The following is a 22,489-nucleotide window of genomic DNA, read 5'->3' on the forward strand; positions in this document are numbered from 1 at the left end:
CCTTAAGTCAAGTTAAGTTAAGACTACTAGTTTAAGTAGTCCAGAAAAACAACAGAGGAGATCTCCGTGGAAGAATTGATATGCCAACGAAGATAGAGATATAAAATAAATATATTTAATCTTGAGGAGATTAACAGGAGTGTCGACTGGAGAAGTATTACCGCTTTCTCATGAAGAACATGAGCAGGAGAAAGTACAGAAGGAAACTTAGACATCCATACAGACGAAAAGTAACATATATAAGGGAAAATAAGAGAGAAATACAAAAGAAGGAGTATAGGAAAAGGAAATAAACGTTTTAATTTACGGATGATTCCAAGTCCGCGGGAAATTTTCACTCTTATTACTTGAACGTACCACTTAAACAATATATTTTCAAAAAAACTCCCAGGAATCGCATATATCGATCCGGGGGAGACTTATGGAGCCTCATGGTGTAGGAATCTCAGTAGTTGTAGGGCAGCTCACACTTGTACAGATAAAAAATAAGAAGGTACTATTTTTTTTACATTTAAAGCTAGTTGATTTATGTTAAACCAATTGAGTATCTTCTCAGTCATTGCTTGAAGCTTTATACTAAGGGATAACTCACCCGGAGCTGCAGCAACCAGAGCAGACTCATCTGCAAATGCTACCAGTTCTTCTTGACTATCAGATGTAGACGTCGACATAGTGTGAGAGTAACTTTTGTGACACCATTCACAGCAAAAATTGGTATTTGGGGTGTTAAGAAGTCTGTAGAGGTCGCTCACATAGATCAGGAAGAGGGTTGGCCCAAGAATAGAACCTTGGGGCACTCCGTATTCAATTGGAACTTCCTGGTCTGTATCTTCCATGGCGATAGATCTGTTAGTGAGGTATGAAGAGAACCAAGACAATGGTTTCCCACGCAAACCACGATGAGAAAGTTTACCAATGAAGATCTTGTGTGTAAGGCTGTCAAAAGCTTTCTTTACATCAATGAAAATGGTTGAAGGAATAAGATTAGAATCTAAATATCGTCGTATGAACTGAAGAAGTTTATTGCAAGCATGTTCTGTAGAATAATTTAAGCGAAACCCAAACTGATGCTGACGGAAAAAAAAATTGCTTCAAGAAATCTCACAAGACGTTTGAGCATTGACCTTTCAAATATCTTAGAGAACACTGAAAAAAGAGTGATCAGCCTATATTTCCAAGGACCCTCACGGTGACCTCCTTTAAAGAGACTTATCACACGCGCCAATTTAAGACACTGGGGAAATACTCCTAGTCGAAATGACCTATTAATCAAATGGCAAAGTGGGGTGATAATCGATGGAAGGATATGTTTAATTACTTTAGCAGAAATTTTTCAAAACCTGCTGAAGAATTCTTTAAAGACAAAACAATATTTGTAATTACCAGCACCACAACGTCCTCAAGAACAATTGATTTCAAGCACGGGGGCCTAGAAACTGCTTCCAAGTTTGCGACACAGAGCAGTTGGAAACGCTATTAGCAGTTTTTTCCCCATCTCCACAACGAATTTGTTCATATGATGTCGTAGTTGGCTTTTTCTGTGATTAATCAAAAAACTTTTTCCACTAAAATGAGTTTTTCAAAGACGAGTAAAGAACTCCATTAAACAAAAAATGAGCAAAAATAAAATCAAATAATCTACCAAGCGTGAAACTACCACAAATCAGCATCAATAAATAAATGAAACCCAAAACGAACAGAAATTACAATAAATAACCGAGTTAAACTCAAAACGAGCAGAAATTAACATAAGTTGGGCGCAAAACCCCTATGCCTTCCCAAGACCAGAACAAAATTTGCACTTTACTGAAAAAAAAATAAAGGTTTTTACTTTTATAACTTTAATAAATCAAATAATATTAACATTTTGATTACTAAATATCAGTATATGCATATTAAACTGACAATGCAAATTTGTTTGTATTTTTTTCAGTAAAGTGCCAATTTTGTTCTGGCCCTGGGAAGGCATAGGGGTTTTGCGCCCAACTTATATTACTTTCTGCTCGTTTTGAGTTTGACTCGGTTATTTATTGTAATTTCTGTTCGTTTTGGGTTTCATTTATTTATCGACGCTGATTTGTGGTAGTTTCACGCTTGGTAGATTTTTTGATTTTATCTTTGCTAATTTTTTGTTTAATGGAGTTCTTCACTGTTCGTTGAAAAACTTATTTTATGGAAATTTTTTAAAATTCATTTCTGTTCGTTTTATATTGACATAGTCTTTTCAGGGAAAAACAAAATACTACTTTATATCTTTTCGATTTTTAGCTTTATAGTTTGGCCTGCTATTTGTATGCTGGAGAAAAAATTTCAGCAATTTTTAACAACATACACCCTTTTAAAAATCTGAACACAAATAGTATTGTTTAATTCAGTTTCATATCTCCTCTAGTTGACCTGAAATGGAAAACTTGATACCATTGTCAAAAAAATCTGTTTACTTTCTTTGATAGCTTGGATACACTTGCGCTGTTTTGATTTGGTTAAATTTTAAGAGTAAATTTTAAGTTTGAACATAATACCCTCAGTCGTTCTGGGGACACTGCTGAGATGCCTTATTGGGAATTAGCATTATGACAGTGCATTTTGATTTAATCTTAAGGCAACATTTAGTTCTTAAAAATAATGGGAGGGTGGGAGTGGAAGAGGGATTAGTTGCCCTACAATCACTTTCGACTATTAAAAAGATATATGACTTCCAGATAGGAAATCTATCTGATTTCCAGATAGAAAATATTTTTTTGAGGAGGATACTCCCCTACAGCCTAAAGGGCAAGGGTTTTAAGTTATGCCCTTGGGGCATATAAGCTTTTTATAGAAGGCGTTGTCGTAGAAACTTGAAAAAAGCTCATTTGATTTGAAATTCAACGGACTAGTGCCCTTTTTAATAGTCGAAAGTGATTGGAGGGCAACTAGCCCCCCCCTCATGCCCATCATTCCCCCAAACACATCCAATAAAAATTTTGAGATAGCCATTTTGTTCAGCGTAGTTGATTTCCAGATAGAAAATATGTTTTTGAGGAGGACGCTCCCTCACAACCCTCAGGGCAAGGGTTATAAGTTATGCCCTGGGGGCATATAAGGTTTTTATTGAAATCTTTTTGTAGGAACTTGAAAAAGGGCTCATTCGATTTGAAATTCAAAGGGCTTGTGCCCTGTTTAATAGTCGAAAGTGATTGGAGGGCAACTAATCCCTCTTCCACTCCCACCCACCAATTATTTTTAAGAACTAAATGTTGCCTTAAGATTAAATCAAAATGCACAGTCATAATACTAATTCCCAATAAGGCATCTCAGCAGTGTCCCCAGAACGACTGAGGGTATTATGAACAAAATTTCTATCTCAAAATTTTGTTGGATGTGTTTGGGGGAATGATGGGCGTGGGAGGGGGGGGGCTAGTCCCCCTCCAATCACTTTCGACTATTAAAAAGGGCGCTAGCCCTTTGAATTTCTAATCGGTTGAGCGTGTTTTGAAGTTTCTATAACAACGCCTTCTATAAAAACCTTATATGCCCCAAAGGGCATAACTTAAAACCCTTGCCCTGAGGGTTGTGGGGGAGTGTCCTCCTCGAAAACATATTTTCTATCGAGAAATCAACTACGCTGAACAAAATAGCTATCTCAAAATTTTGATTGGATGTGTTTGGGGGAATGATGGGCGTGGGGGGGGGTTGTTGCCCTTCAATCATTTTTGACAATTAAAAAGGGCACTAGCCCTTTGAATTTAAAATCGAATGAGCCCCTTTTGAAGTTTGTACGACAACGCCTTCTATAAAAAACCTTATATGCCCCCAGGGCATAACTTAAAACCCTTTCCCTGAGGCTTGTCGGGGAGTGTCCTCCTCAAAAACATATTTTCTATTTGGAAATCAACTCCGCTTAACAAAATGGCAATCTCAAAATTCTTATTGGTTGTGATGGGGGGAATGATAGGCGTGGGGGGGCCAGTTGCCCTCCAATTACTTTCGACTATTAAAAGGGGTACTAGCCCTTTGAATTTCAAATCGAATGAGCCTGTTTTGGACATTTCAGGACAATCGCCTACTATAAAAACCTTATATGCCCCCAGGGCATAACTTAAAACCCTTGCCCTGAGGGTTTTGGGGGAGTGTCCTCCTCAAAAATATATTTTCTATGTGGAAATCAACTACACTAAACAAAATGGCTATCTCAAAATTTTCATTGTATGTCTTAGGGGGAATGATGGGCGTGTGGGGGGGGGGTCAGTTGCCCTTTCAATCACTTTTGACTATTAAAAGGTGCACTAGAACTCGCACTAGAATTTCCAATCGAACGAGCCCCTTTTGAAGTTTTATACGACGACCCCTTCCATATGAAGTGCCCTGCTCTAAAGGAAAATATAATAAATAATACATTGTTCCATCATCGTTCTTATACGCCCTCAGAGCATAACTTAAAACCCTTGCCCCGAGGGTTGTTGGGGAGTGTCCTCCACTAAAACATATTTTCTATCTGGTAATCAACTACGCTGAAGAAAATGGCCATCTCAATGGCCAAAAATTTTGATTGGATGTATTTGGGGGAATGATGGGCATGGGGGGGGATGGCTAGTTGCCCTCCAATCACTTTCGACTATTAAAAAGGGCACTAGTCCTTTGAATTTCAAATCGAATGATCTTTTTTTGAAGTTTCTACGACAACGCCTTCTATAAAAAGCTTATAGGCCCCCAGGGCATAACTTAAAACCCTTGCCCTGAGGGCTGTGGGGGAGTATCCTCCTGAAAAAAATATTTTCTCTGTTGAAATCAGCTACGCTGAACAAAATGGCTATCTCAAAATTTTGATTGGATGTGTTTGGGGGAATGATGGGTTTGGGGGGGCGGGGGGGGGGGGCTAGTTACCGTCCAATCACTTTCGACTATTAAAAGGGCACTAACCCTTTGAATTTCCAATCGGTTGAGCTTGTTTTAAAGTTTCTACAACTATGCCTTCTATAAAAACCTTATATGCCCCAAGGGCATAACTTAAAACCCTTGCCCTGAGGGTTTTGGGGGAGTGTCCTCCTCAAAAACATATTTCCTATGTGGAAATCAACTACGCTGAACAGCATAGCTATCTCACCATTTTGTTTGGATGTATTTGGGGGACTAATGGGCGTGGGGGGGGCAAGGTGCCCCTCTATCATTTTTGACAATTAAAAAGAGCACTAGCCCTTTGAATTTCCAGTCGAATGAGCCCCTTTTTAAGTTTGTACGACAATACCTTATATAAAAACCTTATATGCCCCCCGGGCATAACTTAAAACCATGGCCCTGAGGGTATTAGGGGAGTGTCCTCCTCAAAAGCATATTTTCTATTTGGAAATCAACTACGCTGAAAAAAATGTCTATCTCGAAATTTTGATTGGATGTGTTTGGGGGAATGATGGGCGTGGGGGGGCCAGTTGCCCTCCAATCACCTTTCGACCATTAAAAAGGGCACTAGCCCTTTGAATTTCAAACCGAATGAGCCTGTTTTGAAATTTCCATGACAATCGCCTTCTATAAAAACCTTATATGCCCCCAGAGCATAACTTATAACCCTTACCCTGAGGGCTTTGGGGGAGTGTCTCTAACTTGTGTTAGGGGAACGGATGGGCGTGGGGGGGGGGCGTTGCCCTTCCAATCACTTTTGACTATTAAAAGGTGCACTAGAACTCTCGATTTCCAATCAAATGAGCCCCTTTTGAAGTTTCTACGACGACCCCTTCCATATGAAGTGCCCTGCTCTAAAGGAAAAAATAATAAATAATACATTGTTCCAACATAGTTCTTATACGCCCTCAGAGCATAACTTAAAACCCTTTCCTCGAGGGTTGTGGGGGAGTGTCCTCCTCAAAAAGAAATTTTCCATCCGGAAATCAACTACGCTGAACAAAGTGGCTATCTCAAAATTTTGGTGGGATGTGTTTGGGGGACGGATGGGCGTGGGGGGGGGGCTAGTTGCCCTCCAATCACTTTCGACTATTAAAAAGGGCACTAGCCCTTTGAATTTCCAATCAGACGAGCCTGTTTTGAAGTTTCTAAGACAACGCCTTCTATGAAAACCTTATATGCCTCCAAGGGCATAACTTAAAACCCTTGCCAGGAGGGTTGTGGCGGAATGTCCTCATCAAAAACATATTTTCTATCTGGAAATCAACTACTCTGAACAAAATGGCTATCTCAAAATTTTTATTGGATATGTTTGGGGGAATGATGGGCGTGGTGGGGGGCTAGTTGCCCTCCAATCACTATCGAATATTAAAAAGCGTACTAGCCCTTTGAATTTCCAAACGAATGAGACTGTTTTGAAATTTCTACGACAGCACCTTCTAATAAAACCTTATATGCCCCCAGGGCATAACTTAAAACCCTTTGACCAGAGGGTTTTGGGGAGTTTTCTCCCCATAAACATATTTTCTATCTGGAAATCATCTACGCTGAACAAAATGACCATCTAAAAATTTTGATTGGATGTGTTTGGGAGAATGATGGGCGTGGGGGGGGGGGATAGTGGCCCTCCAATCATTTTCGAGTATTAAAAAGGGCGCTAGAACTTTCGATTTCCAATCGAATGACCCTCCTTTGAAGTTTCTACGACGACCCCTTCCTTGTGAAGTGCCCTGCTCTAAATGAAAAAATATTAAATAGTATATTGTGCCAACACTGTTCTTATATACCCTCAGGGCCAAACCTCAAAACCTTGCCCCGAGGGTTGTGGGGGAGTGTCCTCCTCAAAAAGATATTTTCTATCTGGAAATCAACTACGCTTAACAAAATGGCTATCTCAAAATTTTCATTGTATGTCTTTGGAGGAATGATGGGCGTGCGGAGGGCTAGTTGCCCTCCAATCACTTTTGACTATAAAAAAGGGAACTGGCGACTCCAATTTCCAATCGAATGAGCCCTTTTTCAAGTTTCTACGCAACTCCTTCGATACGAAGTGCCCGGGTATGGAGAAAAAAAAACATTGTGCCCACATCGTTCTTTACTTAGGCAGCGCTAGCGCCCTGCCTATGATAAGTTGATCGTCTACCATAAGAGACTTACTGAGACCTTCTAGTTTTCTGGATGGCCGACTAACTTCCTTAATCCTGTCCCACGTCTTCTTTGTATTTTTACCGCAATCAACAAATCTCCTTGTAAAATATACAGTTTTAGCTCTCCGAATAATTGATTTCAGCATATTACGGTACAACTTAAATGCTTCTACTTTAGCATCACTTGGTCTGTTTTTGTGCTCTTTCCAAAGGTTCTGCTTCCTATTTATTGACTTGAAGACTGCCAAGGTAAACCAAGGAGCTATGGGTGTTGATCTTTTTGATCGAGAATTCTTTAAAGGAGCTTTTAGACAATAAGACGTGAATTTTTCCTTAATAGTGTCATAAAACTGGCCAAATATATCGTTATAATGGGCCAAAATAATACTTTTTGGTAAAGAAAAGTCCCGTGAAGATGTACTGAAATCTTCTTTCAGTTTATCCAGCTCCACTGGTGAGCAACATAATCTCGGTGTATCCTGGGGGACTAATCTTTGTGTTTTTTGGAGGTTTGGAAACAAGGCTGCAACTGGCAAATGGTCGGAAGTATCAGAAAGCAGTACGTCTTTCTTAATGGAGTGTAGTGATGGAAAAATATTATCAATTAATGTTGCTGACTGGTTATAAATTTTTGTCGGTATGTTTATACAAGGAGCTAATCCTTACGAAATTAGTAAAGACAAAAGATCAGAAGCCTGTCTAGATGACGCTTCTGCAAGGTCGAGGTTAAAGTCACCCAATAATACAACTACGGATTTCTCAGCAAAAACTTTTCCTAAAACATCTTCTAATGTTTCCAGAAATTGAGCTGTAGATCCACTTGAAGAACGATATGCTTCATCTATTATTACCCTTTTCTTAGTGTTGATTGACACTTCTATAAAAAGTGACTCAAATACCATTTCATTATTTGTACATGTCTTAGTATAGCCTGAAAATTCTTTCGGATGTAAAATCCGAGTCCACCTTTTTGGGCCGTCTTGCGGTGAAGAAATATCGACATATAACCGGGAATGTCCAAAAGTACCTGATTTTTCTTGCTCAAAAATGTTTCACAGAGACCGATAATTGCAGGGCATGAATTCCTACATAATAATTAGATATCATCAAACGAGGAATTTAGGCCCTGAACGTTTAGATACACATCCGGGAATTCATCACCCCACCGAGCACCGGAGTCCAAAAATCTCAGCTCCTCCACAAACACACTATCAATATTATTCTCAAAACTTTCTTAGAAATTCATATTGGGGGCTTTACCACCGGATCAAGGAGGCACACTTGTGCCTTTATAAAGAGGCGACCCACCACAATGTTAAGCGATTTCAGGTCCTAGAGGTCGCAGAGAGACGGCGGTGATCGCATTTTGTAGCCCAAGCTAAAACTAAGAAGTCGAAGGAGGATTTCATCCTCCATCGACTTTATCTTCATTGGGTAAACTGGGCCGGAAGTTTCGACCCTCCCACCACACCCCCCCGTTAACGTTGTCTGATTTGACTGAAATTGAGAGGTTAAGCTTTAATATGGCCTGGAAGCGTATCCTCGAAATTTCAGCTTAATCCGATCACTCCTTTCCTGTTTTCCAAAAACCAAATATAGCCACTTAAAATTCATTTCTCTTTTTTTTGTTATCCACGCCTACAGGCCACAGTTGGCAACTGATCCGGGTAAATGAGGACTCATTTGAAGCAGAATTCGACCTGTTAGGGCCTTTTGACATTTTCAGACCGAAAAAATTATCCCCCGAATTTACATTTACGAAAAACCTCGTTTTCCTATAAGAGCCCGCTACAAGCGGGCTCTTATCGTTTTCCTATAAGAGCCCGCGAAAACGCGGGCTCGTTTTCCTATAAGAGCCCACAAGCCCGCAAGCTGTCAAATCAGCTAACAGTTAGTCAAGCAATAATAAGTAATAAACTGTACAAAAACGTGCAGAAATTATTTGAAAAAAACTACGTTTTCTAAAGAGTTAAAGAGGCTGAGTTACAAGGTCGAACCTTAAAACGTACAGGGATTAGGAGTAAAAGTTGGGGGGCTGCCGCCCCCCCAACCCCCCCCTTTCGCAGCCTTTAAATAAAAAAAAAGTTTTTTTAACTGAAAGTAAGGAGCGACATTAAATCTTAAGACGAACAGAAATTATTCCGTATATGAAAGGGGCTGTGCCCTCCGTAACGCCTCGCTATTTACGCTAAATTTTGACTTTCTCACAACTCTTTTTTTTTAAACAATAAAAACTTTAGCGTAAAGAGCGAGGCATTGAGGAGGGCACAGTCCCTTTCATATACGGAATAATTTCTGTTCGTTTTAAGATTTAATGTCGCTCCTTACTTTCAGTTTAAAAAACTTTTTTTGTTTATTTAAAGGCTGCGAAAGCTTGGGGTTTGGGGGCTGGCAGCCCCCCAACTGTGCCTCCTAATCCCTGTACGTTTTAAGGTTCGACCCTGTAACTCAGCCTCTTTAACTCTTTAGAAAACGTAGTTTTTTTCAAATAATTATTCATATAAGCCGAACTCAAAGGTTCTTTCCGACATTTAGCCAGCTCGAATGGAAGGTCAATACTGATGCTTTTCCCCGTATTTCTTAGATTACCAACACAAGCCATAATATTGTCCTTATGTCGAAGATTTAGAACAGATACAAGAATAGGGTCCGATGCCGGACGTGAGTTTTGTTTCCTGGGACTTTTAGCCTTGCTTCTAAGTCTATAGATGGCCGCGAAATTAATATCCCTGTAGTTCCGTACCTATATTTCTGATAAAAAATCATTTACCGTTTCTTCAATATTTTCATTTTCCTTGTTAGGAGTTCCATGGATAAGAAGATTCTTGCGTTTAACATACAATTCAGTTCTTAAAACTTGGTTTTTAACTGCCACAAGAGCATATTTCAAGCCAGTGTTCTCTTGTTTCGACGCTGCATTCTCCGTACGAAGATTTTCAACCAGTTGCTTTAAGTTTTCCATACCCTCATCGAAATACGTTTTCGTGAGAGGCATCGCTAATTATATTGTATCGGTAATTAATATATTGCTAAATATACAGTACGCTCGCTTCTTTCCTCAACTCATCAAAATGACACTTCCAAGAAGCTTACGGGCATGGGCCCCTTTCTTCATAAAATCCAAATGAGAGGGGCCCCGGAATCAACAGTGCAATAATTGATATAAAACTGGATTTCGCAGTTAAGAGTACTATCAGAGGCAACGCTGTAGCGTTGCCTATAGTAAAGGCCATACGGCTCCAATGTTTTATTATTTTTTTTCCAGAGGCACTTAATATGGAAGGGGTCGTCGTAAAAGCTTCAAAGGGGCCTCATTCGATTGGAAATCGAGAGTTCTAGTGTCCTTTTTCACAGTCTAAAATGATTGGAGGGCAACTAGCCCCCCCACGCCCATCCTTCCCCCAAACATATCCAATCAAAATTTTGAGATAGCCATTTTGTTCAGCGTAGTTGATTTTCAGATAGAAAATATATTTTTGAGGAGGATACTCCCCCACAACCCGCAAGGCAAGGGTTTTAAGTTACGCCCTTGGGGCATATAAGGTTTTTATAGAAGGCGCTGTCGTAGAAACTTCAAAACATGCTCATTCGATTAGAAATTACAGGGCTAGTGCCCTTTATAATAGTCTAAAGTGATTGGAGTGTAACTGCCCCCCCCCCACGCCCATCATTTCCCCAAACACATCCAATCGAAATTTTGAGATTGCCATTTTGTTCAGCGTAGTTGATTTCCAGATAGAAAATACGTTTTTGAGGAGGACACTCCCCCACAATCCTCAGGGCAAGGGTTTTAAGTTATGCCCTGGGGGCATATAAGGTTTTTATAGAAGGCGTTGTCGTAGAAACTTCAAAACAGGCTCATTCGATTGGAAATGAAAGGGCTAGTGCCCTTTTTAATAGTCAAAAATGATTGGAGGGCAACTAGCCTCCCCCCCGCCAAACATTCCCCCAAACACAACCAATCCAAATTTTGATATAGCTATTTTGTTCAGCATAAATGATTTACAGATAGAAAATATATTTTTGAGGAGGATACTCCCCCACAACCCGCAAGGCAAGGTTTTTAAGTTACGCCCTTGGGGCATATAAGGTTTTTATAGAAGGCGCTTTCGTCGAAACTTCAAAACATGCTCATTCGATTCGAAATTAAAGGGCTAGTGCCCTTTCTAATAGTCGAAAGTGATTGGAGTGTAACTGCCCCCCCCCACGCCCCTCATTTCCCCAAACCCATCCCCTCAACATTTTCAGTTCGTCATTTTGTTCAGCGTAGTTGATTTCCAGATAGAAATTATGTTTTTGAGGAGGACACTCCCCCACAACCCTCAGGGCAAGGGTTTTAAATTATGCCCTGGGGGCATATAAGGTTTTTATAGAACGCGTTGTCGTAGAAACTTCAAAACAGGCTCATTCGATTTGAAATTAAATGGCTAGTTCCCTTTTTAATAGTCGCAATTTTTTGGAGTGCAACTAGCCCCCCCCCACTCCCATCATTTTCCCCAACACATCCAATCAAAATTTTGAGGTAGTAATTTTGTTCAGCGTAGCTGATTTCCAGATAGAAAATACGTTTTTGAGGAGGACACTCCCCTAGAACCTTCAGGGCAAGGGTTTTAAGATATGCCATGGGGGCATATAAGGTTTTTTATAGAAAGCGTTGTCGTGAAAACTTCAAAAAAGGCTCATTCGATTGGAAATTCAAAGGGATAGTGCCCTTTTTAATAGTCGAAAGTGATTGGAGGGCAACTAGCCCCCCCCCTCCGCCCATCTTTCCCCCAAACACATCCAATCAAAATTTTTAGATAGCCATTTTGTTCAGCGTAGTTGATTTTCAGACAGAAAACATGTTTTTGAGGAGGACAATCCCCCACAACCCTCAGGGCAAGGGTTTTAAGTTATGCCCTGGGGGCATATAAGGTTTTTATAGAAGGTGTTGTCATAGAAACTTCAAAAAAGGCTCATTCGATTGGAAATTCAAAGGGATAGTGCCCTTTTTCATTGCCAAAATTGATTGGAGGTCAACTAGCCCCCCCTGCACCCATCATTCCCCCACCCACATCCAGTCAGAATTTTGAGAGAGCCATTTCTGTTCAGCGTAGTTGATTTCCAGATTAAAAATATATTTTTGAGGAGGACACTCCCCCACAACCCTCAGGGCAAGGGTTTTAAGTTATGCCCTGGGGGTATATAAGGTTTTTATAGAAGGTGTTGTCGTAGAAACTTCAATAAAGGCTCATTCGAATCGAAATGAAAGGGCTAGTGCCCTTTGTAATAGTAGAAAATGATTGGAGGGAAACTAGCCCCCCCCCGCCCATCATTTCTCCAAACCCAACCAATCAAACTTTTGAGATAGCCATTTTGTTCAGTGTAGTTGATTTCCAGATAGAAAATATGTTTTTGAGGAGGACACTCACCTACAACCCTCAGGGCAAGAGTTTTAAATTATGCCCTGGGGGCATATAAGGTTTTTACAGAAGGCGTTGTCGTAGAAACTTCAAAAAAGGCACATTCGATCAGAAAATGAAAGTACTAGTACTCTTTTTAATAGCTGAGTATGATTGGAGGGCCACTAGCCCCCCCCCCCCCCGCCCCACCTTCCTACACCAACAACCCAACAAAAATTTTAGATAGCCAGTTTTTTCAGCGTAGTTTTTTTACAGATAGAAAAAATATTTTTGAGGAGGATAATCCCCCACAACCCTTAGGGCAAGGGTTTTAAGTTATGGCCTGGGGGAATATAAGGTTTTTTATAGAAAGTGGTGTCGTAGAAACTTCAAAAAAGGCTCATTCGATTGGAAATCCCGAGGGCTAGGGCCCTTTGTAATAGACGAAAGTGATTTGAAGGTAACTAATCCCCCTCTCATGCCCACCTATTCCCCAAACACATCCAATCAAAATTTTAAGACAGCCATTTTATTAAACGTAGTTTTAACTTCTGGAAATTAGGTCTTTGAGGATTACAACTCCCCCAAAGCCCTCAGAACAAGGGTTTTAATTTAAGGATTCTCCGAATCCTTCATATTATTTCTTATGAAAGGGATGCTCGTATAAACTTTAGAGAGGGCTCATTTGATGGAAAATTGAAAGTTCTTGTTCACTTTTTAAGAGTCAAAAGAGATTGAAGGGCAACTAGCCCCTCTCCCTCCTCCACGCCCTAAATGCATAAGATAAAAATTTTGAGATAGACATTTTGTTAAAATAGTTCAAAGTTCTGATAACAAAAAACTCCGGTGTTGACACAGCCCAACAGGGCCCAGGGGTAGGCGTTGTAATTTATGCCCTGGGGCATAACTTATTAAGGGGGTTTATAACTTATGGGAAGGGGTTTTGTATGGGAAGAACACATAGAAAATCTATTATAATTATCCAATTATAAGGTTAAAATACATACTCTGTGATAGCTGCACAATTGCTTTGGCAAACAAATTCCTTTTGAGGTCAATTCAAAACAGTCGTGTTCCCTTTGTGTCAGCAAATGAAATGGTCTAAACCCCCTTATTGGAGCTATTTTTTCAATCCATTCATAGTTGTCAATCGCTGTCCAAAAGTTATGCAAGCTGTCTATTGTTCATATATAAGGTTTTTATCAAAGAGGTAAACGTATAGACTTTGAAAAAAGCCTCATTCGATTTAAATCGAAAGTTCTAGATCCGTTTTTTAAAGTCAAGAATAATCGGACAGTAAGCCCACCCCCCCCCCTTGCCATAAAAACTTGAAAAACCATAAAAACCATAAATGAACAAATAGATCTTAAAGAGATTAATGCTTTTATTGAGTAGGAAAATCAAGATTATAACAAAAACAAATATATTTCTATTAAATTCTAAATTAAACTTAAAAACCAAGGGAAATTAAATAAACAATCAATGCGAACAAACATACAATATATATTGATGTAAATGAATATATAAATCTTAAAACGAATGAAAAGTTATTTGAATATTCAAATTAAGTTTTATCCTAATAAAAATAACTACAAACAAGATTTTCGGCATCGTCTCACTGCAGAAGCCCAAAACCTACTGAGTCATTGGTACTTTACTGAAAACGAATTCTATTACAAATGTTTTCTTTTATACTTAATATTGAAAATAAATATTAAAATTACAGTAAAATTTTGAACTGATGAGCTTTTAGCAATTAATATCATTATGCATCAAATATTCAGTTTAATTTATTATTTCTTTTCAAGACTTGTTAAGACAAATATAGTTTCACTACAAGCAACATTTGGATAAAGCCCCCTTCTTTAACTCTAAAAAACTAAAGCCTTATTCGTCATTGGCTCTTCACTGAAAACAAATTATTCGTATATTAAAAATTTTTTACTTTCGAGTTCTTACAGCATTGAAAATGAAAATAAAAATTACAGTGAAAAAAAATCTTGAATTGATGGATCTTTCAACAATTAATATCATTATATATCTAATATTCAATTTGATTTTGTTTATACTTTCCAAGACTGTTCAAGGCTCATATAATTTTTGCTATGTAAAGCGCCAATGACGCAGTAAGTTTTAGGGTTCTGCAGTGAGACGATACCCAAACTCTTGTTTGTAGTTATTTTTATTCGGTTCAAACTTTATTTGCATATTCAATTTAAGTTTCACTCGTTTTAAGATTTATTTATTCATTTACATTAATATATATTGTATGTTTGTTCGCATTGATTGTTTATTTAATTTCTGTTCGTTTTAAGTTTCATTTATACTTTAATAGCAAAATATTTGTTTTCGTTTTAAGCTTGATTTTCATTTGTTTGAAAAACCTATTTTTCGGAAAGTTTTTTTTTTAATTAATCACGAAGTAAAAGGGATGTCTTGCCTTGACAAGCGCTAGTTCAGTACTGAACTAGATAATCTACTCTTTTCTGTTTTAAACTAGATTAAAAGTTTATTTATCAATATTAATCTCATTTTCGGCGCTTTCTCCAGAAAAACTGTGTATACTGTCGTGTTCTGTCCCATTTTTCAATTTTTTGAACCATTTATATAATGGCCGTGAAAAAGAAAAAAAGAGACACAAGGTCCAGTCTACACATCCAGTCTTCCGCCATATTTTTTTAAGAAAGTAGACCGTTTGACGCATTCCAAAAGACGAGAAAACTAGATTGAAAAATTTTTACTGGCTCAGCAAATATGCAAAACGACATTCGCTAACCAGATGCTCATTTTTCCCCCTTTTTAATTTTAGACCCTTCGCGTTACGGAAGCATTTTTAATACAAATTACTTCTTTGAAATAGATTTCAAAAACATCGAAGAAAAGAATAATACAATTTATATGTGATGGTTTTCTACAATTCATCTTTTCGAGAGAGCATGTTATTTACTTGCTTTAAAAAATCCTCAGCATGGTAGGGTTTTTGATTTGTCAGCATATTTTTATTTATTCCCTCGCCCCAAAGCAAAGAAGGTAGTGACAACCTTGTCTACATAAGTGTCCAAGACATAATTGTTTACAACTTTATTTCTTTACCCCCCCCCTCTCCTTTCTTTACCGAAGCTTGACTCCATCACCGGGGCAAACTCTAGTTAAGATGACTGATCGAAATCAAATGTTGAAGATATTTTGAGACATGAGAACTAGGCTTGAAAAGATTGCATTTAGCTTCAAGTGTACTTACGGGGCTTGTGGTTACCTTAAGGCCTTTTTTTTAGACCAAAATTAACTCTTGCAGCTTTTATGGGAGAAATAATGTATAATAACACAGAGATGTGGCATTGTCTGAAATAAGAGAAAAATAGAAAACGAAATGGCTGGCTAGCCAAACAGCATTACTATGACCACAACTAGATTTTAATGACAATTATCATATTAAAGATACTAAAACGTTAAAAGGAATCATTCGCGAAGGCAGAATGGCCGCACTATACAAAACATTTTGATTCAGAGCAGTGCTGTCACTTGCGGTTTCTTTACTGTTTACTTGAAGTACACTTTTAAGAAGTCTCAGTTCTAGCCCCCCCCCGTTTCATGGCTTGACCTTCGTTTTTGCTGAAGGTTCAGTCAACATTCCGCCTTTAATGTCAACGAAAGAGTTAGCAAATAAATCTGCTGACGTTTTAATGAACTAAGGTTATTTTGCTGACGTTTTATTCACCTAAGATGCTTTTGCATGTCAGTTTTGACTTCCTCTAAAAAACAAAAAAGGCGCTCAGCAATGACATTTGATATTGGCAATAAATAAAAGTATTGCATCAATTTTGAAATGTTTGAAAGTATTTCTGCTCCAGTTGCAGATTTTAGTGCAAGGATATGGAACCAATACACCAGTATGGCAGAGTTGTCCAAATTTTCAAGATTCAAACCTTCAGATAAAGTTACATTCGACATGAACTGCAATTCCTGGTTCATCTTTGCCTTATTCCATATGCCAGAGGACCAGCCTGAAGTAATAGCCCATCGCCCTGGCCATCGCCCTATGTTCAGTGTTGCCAAATTTTGTAGAAAACATCCCTCGCTGATCACCCAATTTTTCAAATTGATTACATTGTTGTCAAATTTTATCTCCTTTAACCTAAAGGACTATTAAAAATACTTTAGCACAATTACTTTAGAACAGTGGAGATTCTAAGGGGTGAGATACTATTTTTAGGGATTAAACCATATCTGCTTGACTAGTAGCTCATTTTAAAGCCCTTTTTTCTCTGATTCATATTATATACGTTTTACTGCGTTTCAAAGTCTTGAATTCAGTTTAGTTCACAAATTAAGTTTTTCTAACAAATTCAAAATCCCTGTCTTACAAAAAATCGTGCGATGACCTTACTTTGGCTTATTATACCCTATACAGTGTTTTTATTAAGTGAAAAACAATAGCCCTTGTATTTATCATAATATTCAATATTTTATTCATTGCTACAGCTTTTTGTGACTTTCTTATTTAGCAAAGGTGATTTTTCTTATCGCCTTGGGCTTAAAATTCCATCTATAATGTCAAAGAATTAAAAAAAGGTTCCTATTCTTGTCAAAACGTGGAGTGCAATCGTCAGACAGATGAGACGTTTCAAATGAGCTGTCACTCGCCACAAATCGAAGCACAATCACAATTGGCTCATAGCAGAGGAGATTCTAAGGGGCCAGACACTACTTTTTGGGACTAAACCGTATCTGCTTGACTAGTAGCTCATTTCAAAGCCCCTTTTTCTATTCATAATATATACGCCTTACCGCGGTTAAAAGTCTTGAGTTCAATTTAGATCCCAAGTAAAGTTTTTCTAAGAAATTCAAAATTTTTGTCTTACAAAAAAGCGGGTGATGGCCTTGCTTTGGCTTATTATGTCCTACACAGTGTTTTTATGAAGTGGAAAGCAATAGCCCTGAAATCTACCATAACATTCAATATTTTCTTCGTTGCTACAACTCTTTGTGACTTTTTTATTTAGTCAGGGCGATTTTCTTATCGCCATAGTCTTAAAATTCCATCTATAAGGTCTAAGAATTAAAAAAGGTTCCTATTCTTCCCAAAACGTGGAGTGCTATCATCAAATAGATGAGAAGTTTCAAATGCTTTCATTCAGCTGTCATTCACTATAAATCGGAGAATAATCACAATTGGCTCACAGCAGAGGAGATTCTAAGGGGTCAGACAGTATTTTTTGGGACTAAACCGGATCTTCTTGACTAGTAGCTCATTTTAAAGCCCTTTTTCTCTGATTCATATTATATACGTATTACTGCGTTTCAAAGTCTTAAATTCAGTTTAGTTCACAAATAAACTTCTTTTAAGAAATTCAAAATCCTAGTCTTACAAAAAAGCGGGCCATGGCCTTGCTTTGGCTACCCTATACAATGTTTTTATGAAGTGAAAAACAATAGCCCTTAGATTTATCATGGAATTCAATATTTCCTTCATTGCTACAACTCTGTGTTACTTTCTTATTTAACTAGGGCGTTTTTCTTATCGCCCTAGTCTTAAAATTCCATCTATAAGGTCAAAGAATGAGAAAAAGGTTATTACTCTTGTCAAAACATGGAGTGCTATCATCAGACATATGAGACATTTCAAATGAGCTGTCACTCGCCACAAATCAGAGCACAATCATAATTCGCTTACAGCATAGGAGATTCTAAGGGGTCAGACACTACTTTTTGGACTAAACCTTATCTGCTTGACTAGTAGCTCATTTTAAAGCCATTTTTTCTCTGATTCATAATATATACATGTTACCGCGTTTAAAAGTCTTGAATTTAATTTAGTTCCCAAATAAAGTTTTTCTAGGAAATTGAAAATCCTTGTCTTACAAAAAAGCGACGATGGTCTTGCTTTGGCTTATTATGTTCTATACAGTGTTCTTATGAAGTGAAAAACAATATTCCTTAGATCTATCATGGAATTAAATATTTTCGTCATTGCTAAAGCTCTTTATGGCTTTCTTATTCAGCCAAGGTGATTTTCTCATTGCCGTAGTCTTAAAACTCCATCTACAATGTCAAAGAACGAGAAAAAGGTTCCTTTTAATGTCAAAACGTAGAGTACTATCATCAGAAAGATGAGGCATTTCAAATGAGCTGTCACTCGCCATAAATCGGAGCCTAATCACAATTGGCTCACAGAAGAGGAGATTCTAAGGGGTCAGACAGTATTTTTTGGGACTAAACCATATCTGCTTGACTAGTTGCTCATTTTAAAGCCCCTTTTCTCTGATTCATATTATATACGTATTACTGCGTTTCAAAGTCTTGAATTCAGTTTAGTTCACAAATAAAGTTCTTCTAAGAAATTCAAAATCCTTGTCTTACAAAAAAGCGGGCCATGGCCTTACTTTGGCTTATTATACCCTATACAGTGTTTTTACTAAGTGAAAAACAATATCCCTTGTATTTATCATAAAATTCAATATTTTACTCATTGCTACAGCTCTTTGTGAATTTATTATTTAACCAGGGCGATTTTTTTATCGCCCTAGTCTTGAAATTACATCTATAAGGTCAAAGACTTAGAAAAAGGTTCCTATTCTTGTCAAAACGTGGAGGGCTATCATCAGAAAGATGCGACGTTTCAAATGAGCTGACACTTGCCACAAATCAGAGCACAATCTCAAATGGCTCATAGCAGAGGAGATTCTAAAGGGTCAGACACTATTGTTTGGGACTAAACCATATCTGCTTGGCTAGTAGCTCATTTTAAAGCCCGTTTCTCTCTGATTCATAATATATACGTCTTACCGCGTTTAAAAGTCTTGAATTCAATTTAGTTCCCAAATAAATTTTTGTCTAAGAAATTTAAAATCCTTGTCTTACAAAAAAGCGGCGTTGGCCTTGCTTTGGCTTATTATGTCCTATACAGTGTTTTTATGAAGTGAAAAAAACAATAGCCCTTAGATTTATCATGGAATTCAATATTTTCTTCATTGCTACAACCCTTTGTGACTTTCCTATTTAACCAGGGCAATTTTCTTATCGCCCTAGTCTTAAAACTCCATCTACAGGGTCAATGAGAAAAAAGTTCCTATTAATATGAAAACGCGGAGCGCTATCATCAGACCGATGAAACAATTCAAATGAGCTCTTACTCACCACAAGTCGGAGCACAACCACAATTAGCTCATGATTATTGGACTTCTCAACAATGCTCAATTAAATGGCTGTCAAAATATGGCCTTCACGCCCCGGTTGGACTGGGCATGCTCTATGTAGCGTTTTAATTTAGTGAAGAAAAGTCTTAAATATTTTTTTTTAAAGTGAAAGTTGGGACAAAATTAAACCTTAAAATTGTGAGAATGGGGTGTACCTCCTCCCCAACTCTCGCTCTTTACGCTAAAGTCTTCAAGATTTATAAAATTAGTTAGTAGCATGTGCCTTCTGGATTCTATAGAAGCTATAGCAATTTCTACATTATTCTATAGAAGCTCTACACCTTTTCAAAGAGATTGACTATCCCCATGCATATAGGTAATACTTCTACAAGACATTACACCTTTTCAAAGAGAGTGAGTATAACTTGATTGGTGATTGGGATTTGAATAAAAGGAATAGTTTTCTTTACAATTCATATTAGTAAGAGAATTGAATTCAAAGAGAATAGTTTATTTGCGAGGATATTAGTAGAGAAAAATGAGTGGTGCATTTACATTATTGGAGATTAATGATGGAGCCGACAACAGCAGCAACGATATACGAGTACCCAATGTGGCTGTGTAAATAACCGCTGGTTGTAGACTATGTCTTGAATGGGACACTATGTATGCCAGATACGTGATATCATTTAGCAAACTTAATCAGGAGCAGAAGCTATGCTTTGCTGGAAAAGTGAATATTCTCCATATAAAAAAACTTCGGTCAGCATTAGATGTCCTATCAAAATATATTGACTAGAAAAAAATGCATCAGTCATTATTATTGCGATTATGTTCAATAAAATTGTTTCTAAATCAATGGTATTTTTTCTTTCTATAGTACACTAGCGCATATTTTTTAGAGTAGAAAAAGTTCTGGTTAGTCTGAAGTTGGTTGTGAGAGAGTTAGGACTCTAAAAAATGGATAGATTCGAGAAAGAGCGAATCATGAGGAATCTAGTTCTTATGGAAAAACGTTTGATTCTAGATGACAATTTTCTAGAGCTATCTATTCAAAGGAAGATATTTTCTCGGGGAATTCTTTTTGACATCATAGGCACTGATATCTCGTCATTACGAAACTTCATGGCACTTATACACTAGGTCCCCAATGTATTTACACAGTGTATTGATACACTGAACAAAAGATGAAAAAAAAATATTGTGAGAACTCTTTTATAAACTTTTTTTGAAATTTAGGACTTTTTTTCGTGAGAAAGATGGTGCTCGAGGATGATTTACTCCTCTCTCTCTCTCTCTCTATCTCAGACAATTTTTGTTGTTGCTATCTCAGTTTCATTGTGGCAGTGAGAGTGTCAACACATGACAAAATATTCCATACACGTCCACTATGTATGTACTCACTGGGCAGCTGGTTATCATGTGAGAATCGCACAATGATTGATGAGTATAATGAAAAGTGCAGATTATACAACCCATGTAAATTGCATAGATGAAATGCTGTACAAATTAAAGGCTGTAAGACCTGTCTTGAAGAGGTGTATGACTCTCGTCCTAGAGGGTACGTATGCTCCAATTGTCATTATGATAAATGTAAGCAGTGGGAGAATACATATCCCGGTATGATTGGAAAGAATCCTAACCGTGATTTTAGTTTATTGCTACGAGATTGGTATCGTCGGGGTTTTAGATTGTTCTGGGAGGAGGAACCGGGTTAACGTGTCAACTGTTGGAACAACAAAAGAATATGGTTTCTACGTAATTGTTGTGAAGATAATGGGTGTTATGATTACAAACCCACTGATTTTTATGTGGTTCTGACGGAATGAGATTCGACACTTGAGAACGCAATTTATAAAATTGTTTTAAATAAGCACATTGAAACATTTGAATTACATAGAATGAATAGGAATAGTATCATTAACTATACAAAGAGATATGACAAGAGTGAAGTCACGCTCTACTGTAGAAAATGTGACCCTGACATTGCAGTAAATCAGGATCAGTACACTGTAAATTCAGATAATATACCTTCACTAGTTTTTGTCGACAAATATCGAGCAGAGAATGATATACATAGCGTAGACAAGTCGTTTTAAAATGTATATAATTTTTATTTTAATAATAAAAAATTTAACAAACTTTTTTATAGAACTTTACTATTAGGGCACTAAACTCAATATTAAAATACACTTGTAAGTATATTTTCCACTAGAAAGTCGTTCAATCGAGGTAAGTCAACGTAGATGTCGAGAAACTGTTTGTAGGTGTAACAAAGAGATCTTGGCAAGAAAAAGATTAGAGTCAGACAGCAGCATACCTTAGTCGCTAAGTCCTGTAAAATCCTTAGTTTCTTACGAAGGGTATTCCCCCTGATAAACATCTAGACCAAGATTTATGGTATGTATGTTGTCTATGCGCGGACAAGAGTTTCTAAAAATTATAACTAATTTGACATTTGATAGATAATTATCCAATGGCCGGTGTTAAAAGTCGATGGACTGCTATTAACAATGATAAGGGTATTGTTAACACTTGGAATTTTTTCAATGAAGTCCGAAGGTATGCAATAGGACTTGTACTGGGACATGTATGGATCCATACTAAATAAATCGATTATTTGGTTTGTGTTCATGGTGCTAGGTCTAGTAGAACACTGCCGCCGGTGTGATTTCCCAATAGGTTTCAAATTGACTCAGTGATATTAGCGTGATACTCTTAGTCAGAGCATCGGCAAATGTACACTCTAAACGTACATTCCCTGTTCGTACTATACTCATATCCTGTGTGCCTGACAAGTCCAAAACAATAACCCCATGATTTTTTTAAAACATTGAATCGGTTATTCCATTTTCAAATAGTTGAGATTAATGATCTAGGGACTGAATTGTCAACTCGTACAGAGTTCTATATGATTTTTTTTTCAAATGATAGAGTGTTCAGTGGAATG

General features: G+C 37.6%; 1 protein-coding gene across 1 annotated transcript in view; it reads right to left on the reverse strand.

Annotated features, from left to right (window-relative positions):
* LOC148938513 (uncharacterized) overlaps positions 1-671 on the reverse strand; it is a 17,409-nt gene extending 16,738 nt beyond the window's left edge. The window contains exon 1 of the mRNA XM_089107737.1: positions 593-671. Coding sequence (XP_088963863.1) covers positions 593-671 — 79 coding nt within the window. The remainder of the gene's footprint in view (positions 1-592) is intronic.
* Positions 672-22,489: the final 21,818 nt, after the last annotated feature.

This window comes from Artemia sp. Qi Xiang Cuo, unplaced genomic scaffold (assembly GCF_049724085.1).
Source record: "Artemia sp. Qi Xiang Cuo unplaced genomic scaffold, ASM4972408v1 HiC_scaffold_3194, whole genome shotgun sequence".
Classification (NCBI taxonomy): Eukaryota; Metazoa; Arthropoda; class Branchiopoda; order Anostraca; family Artemiidae; genus Artemia; species Artemia sp. Qi Xiang Cuo.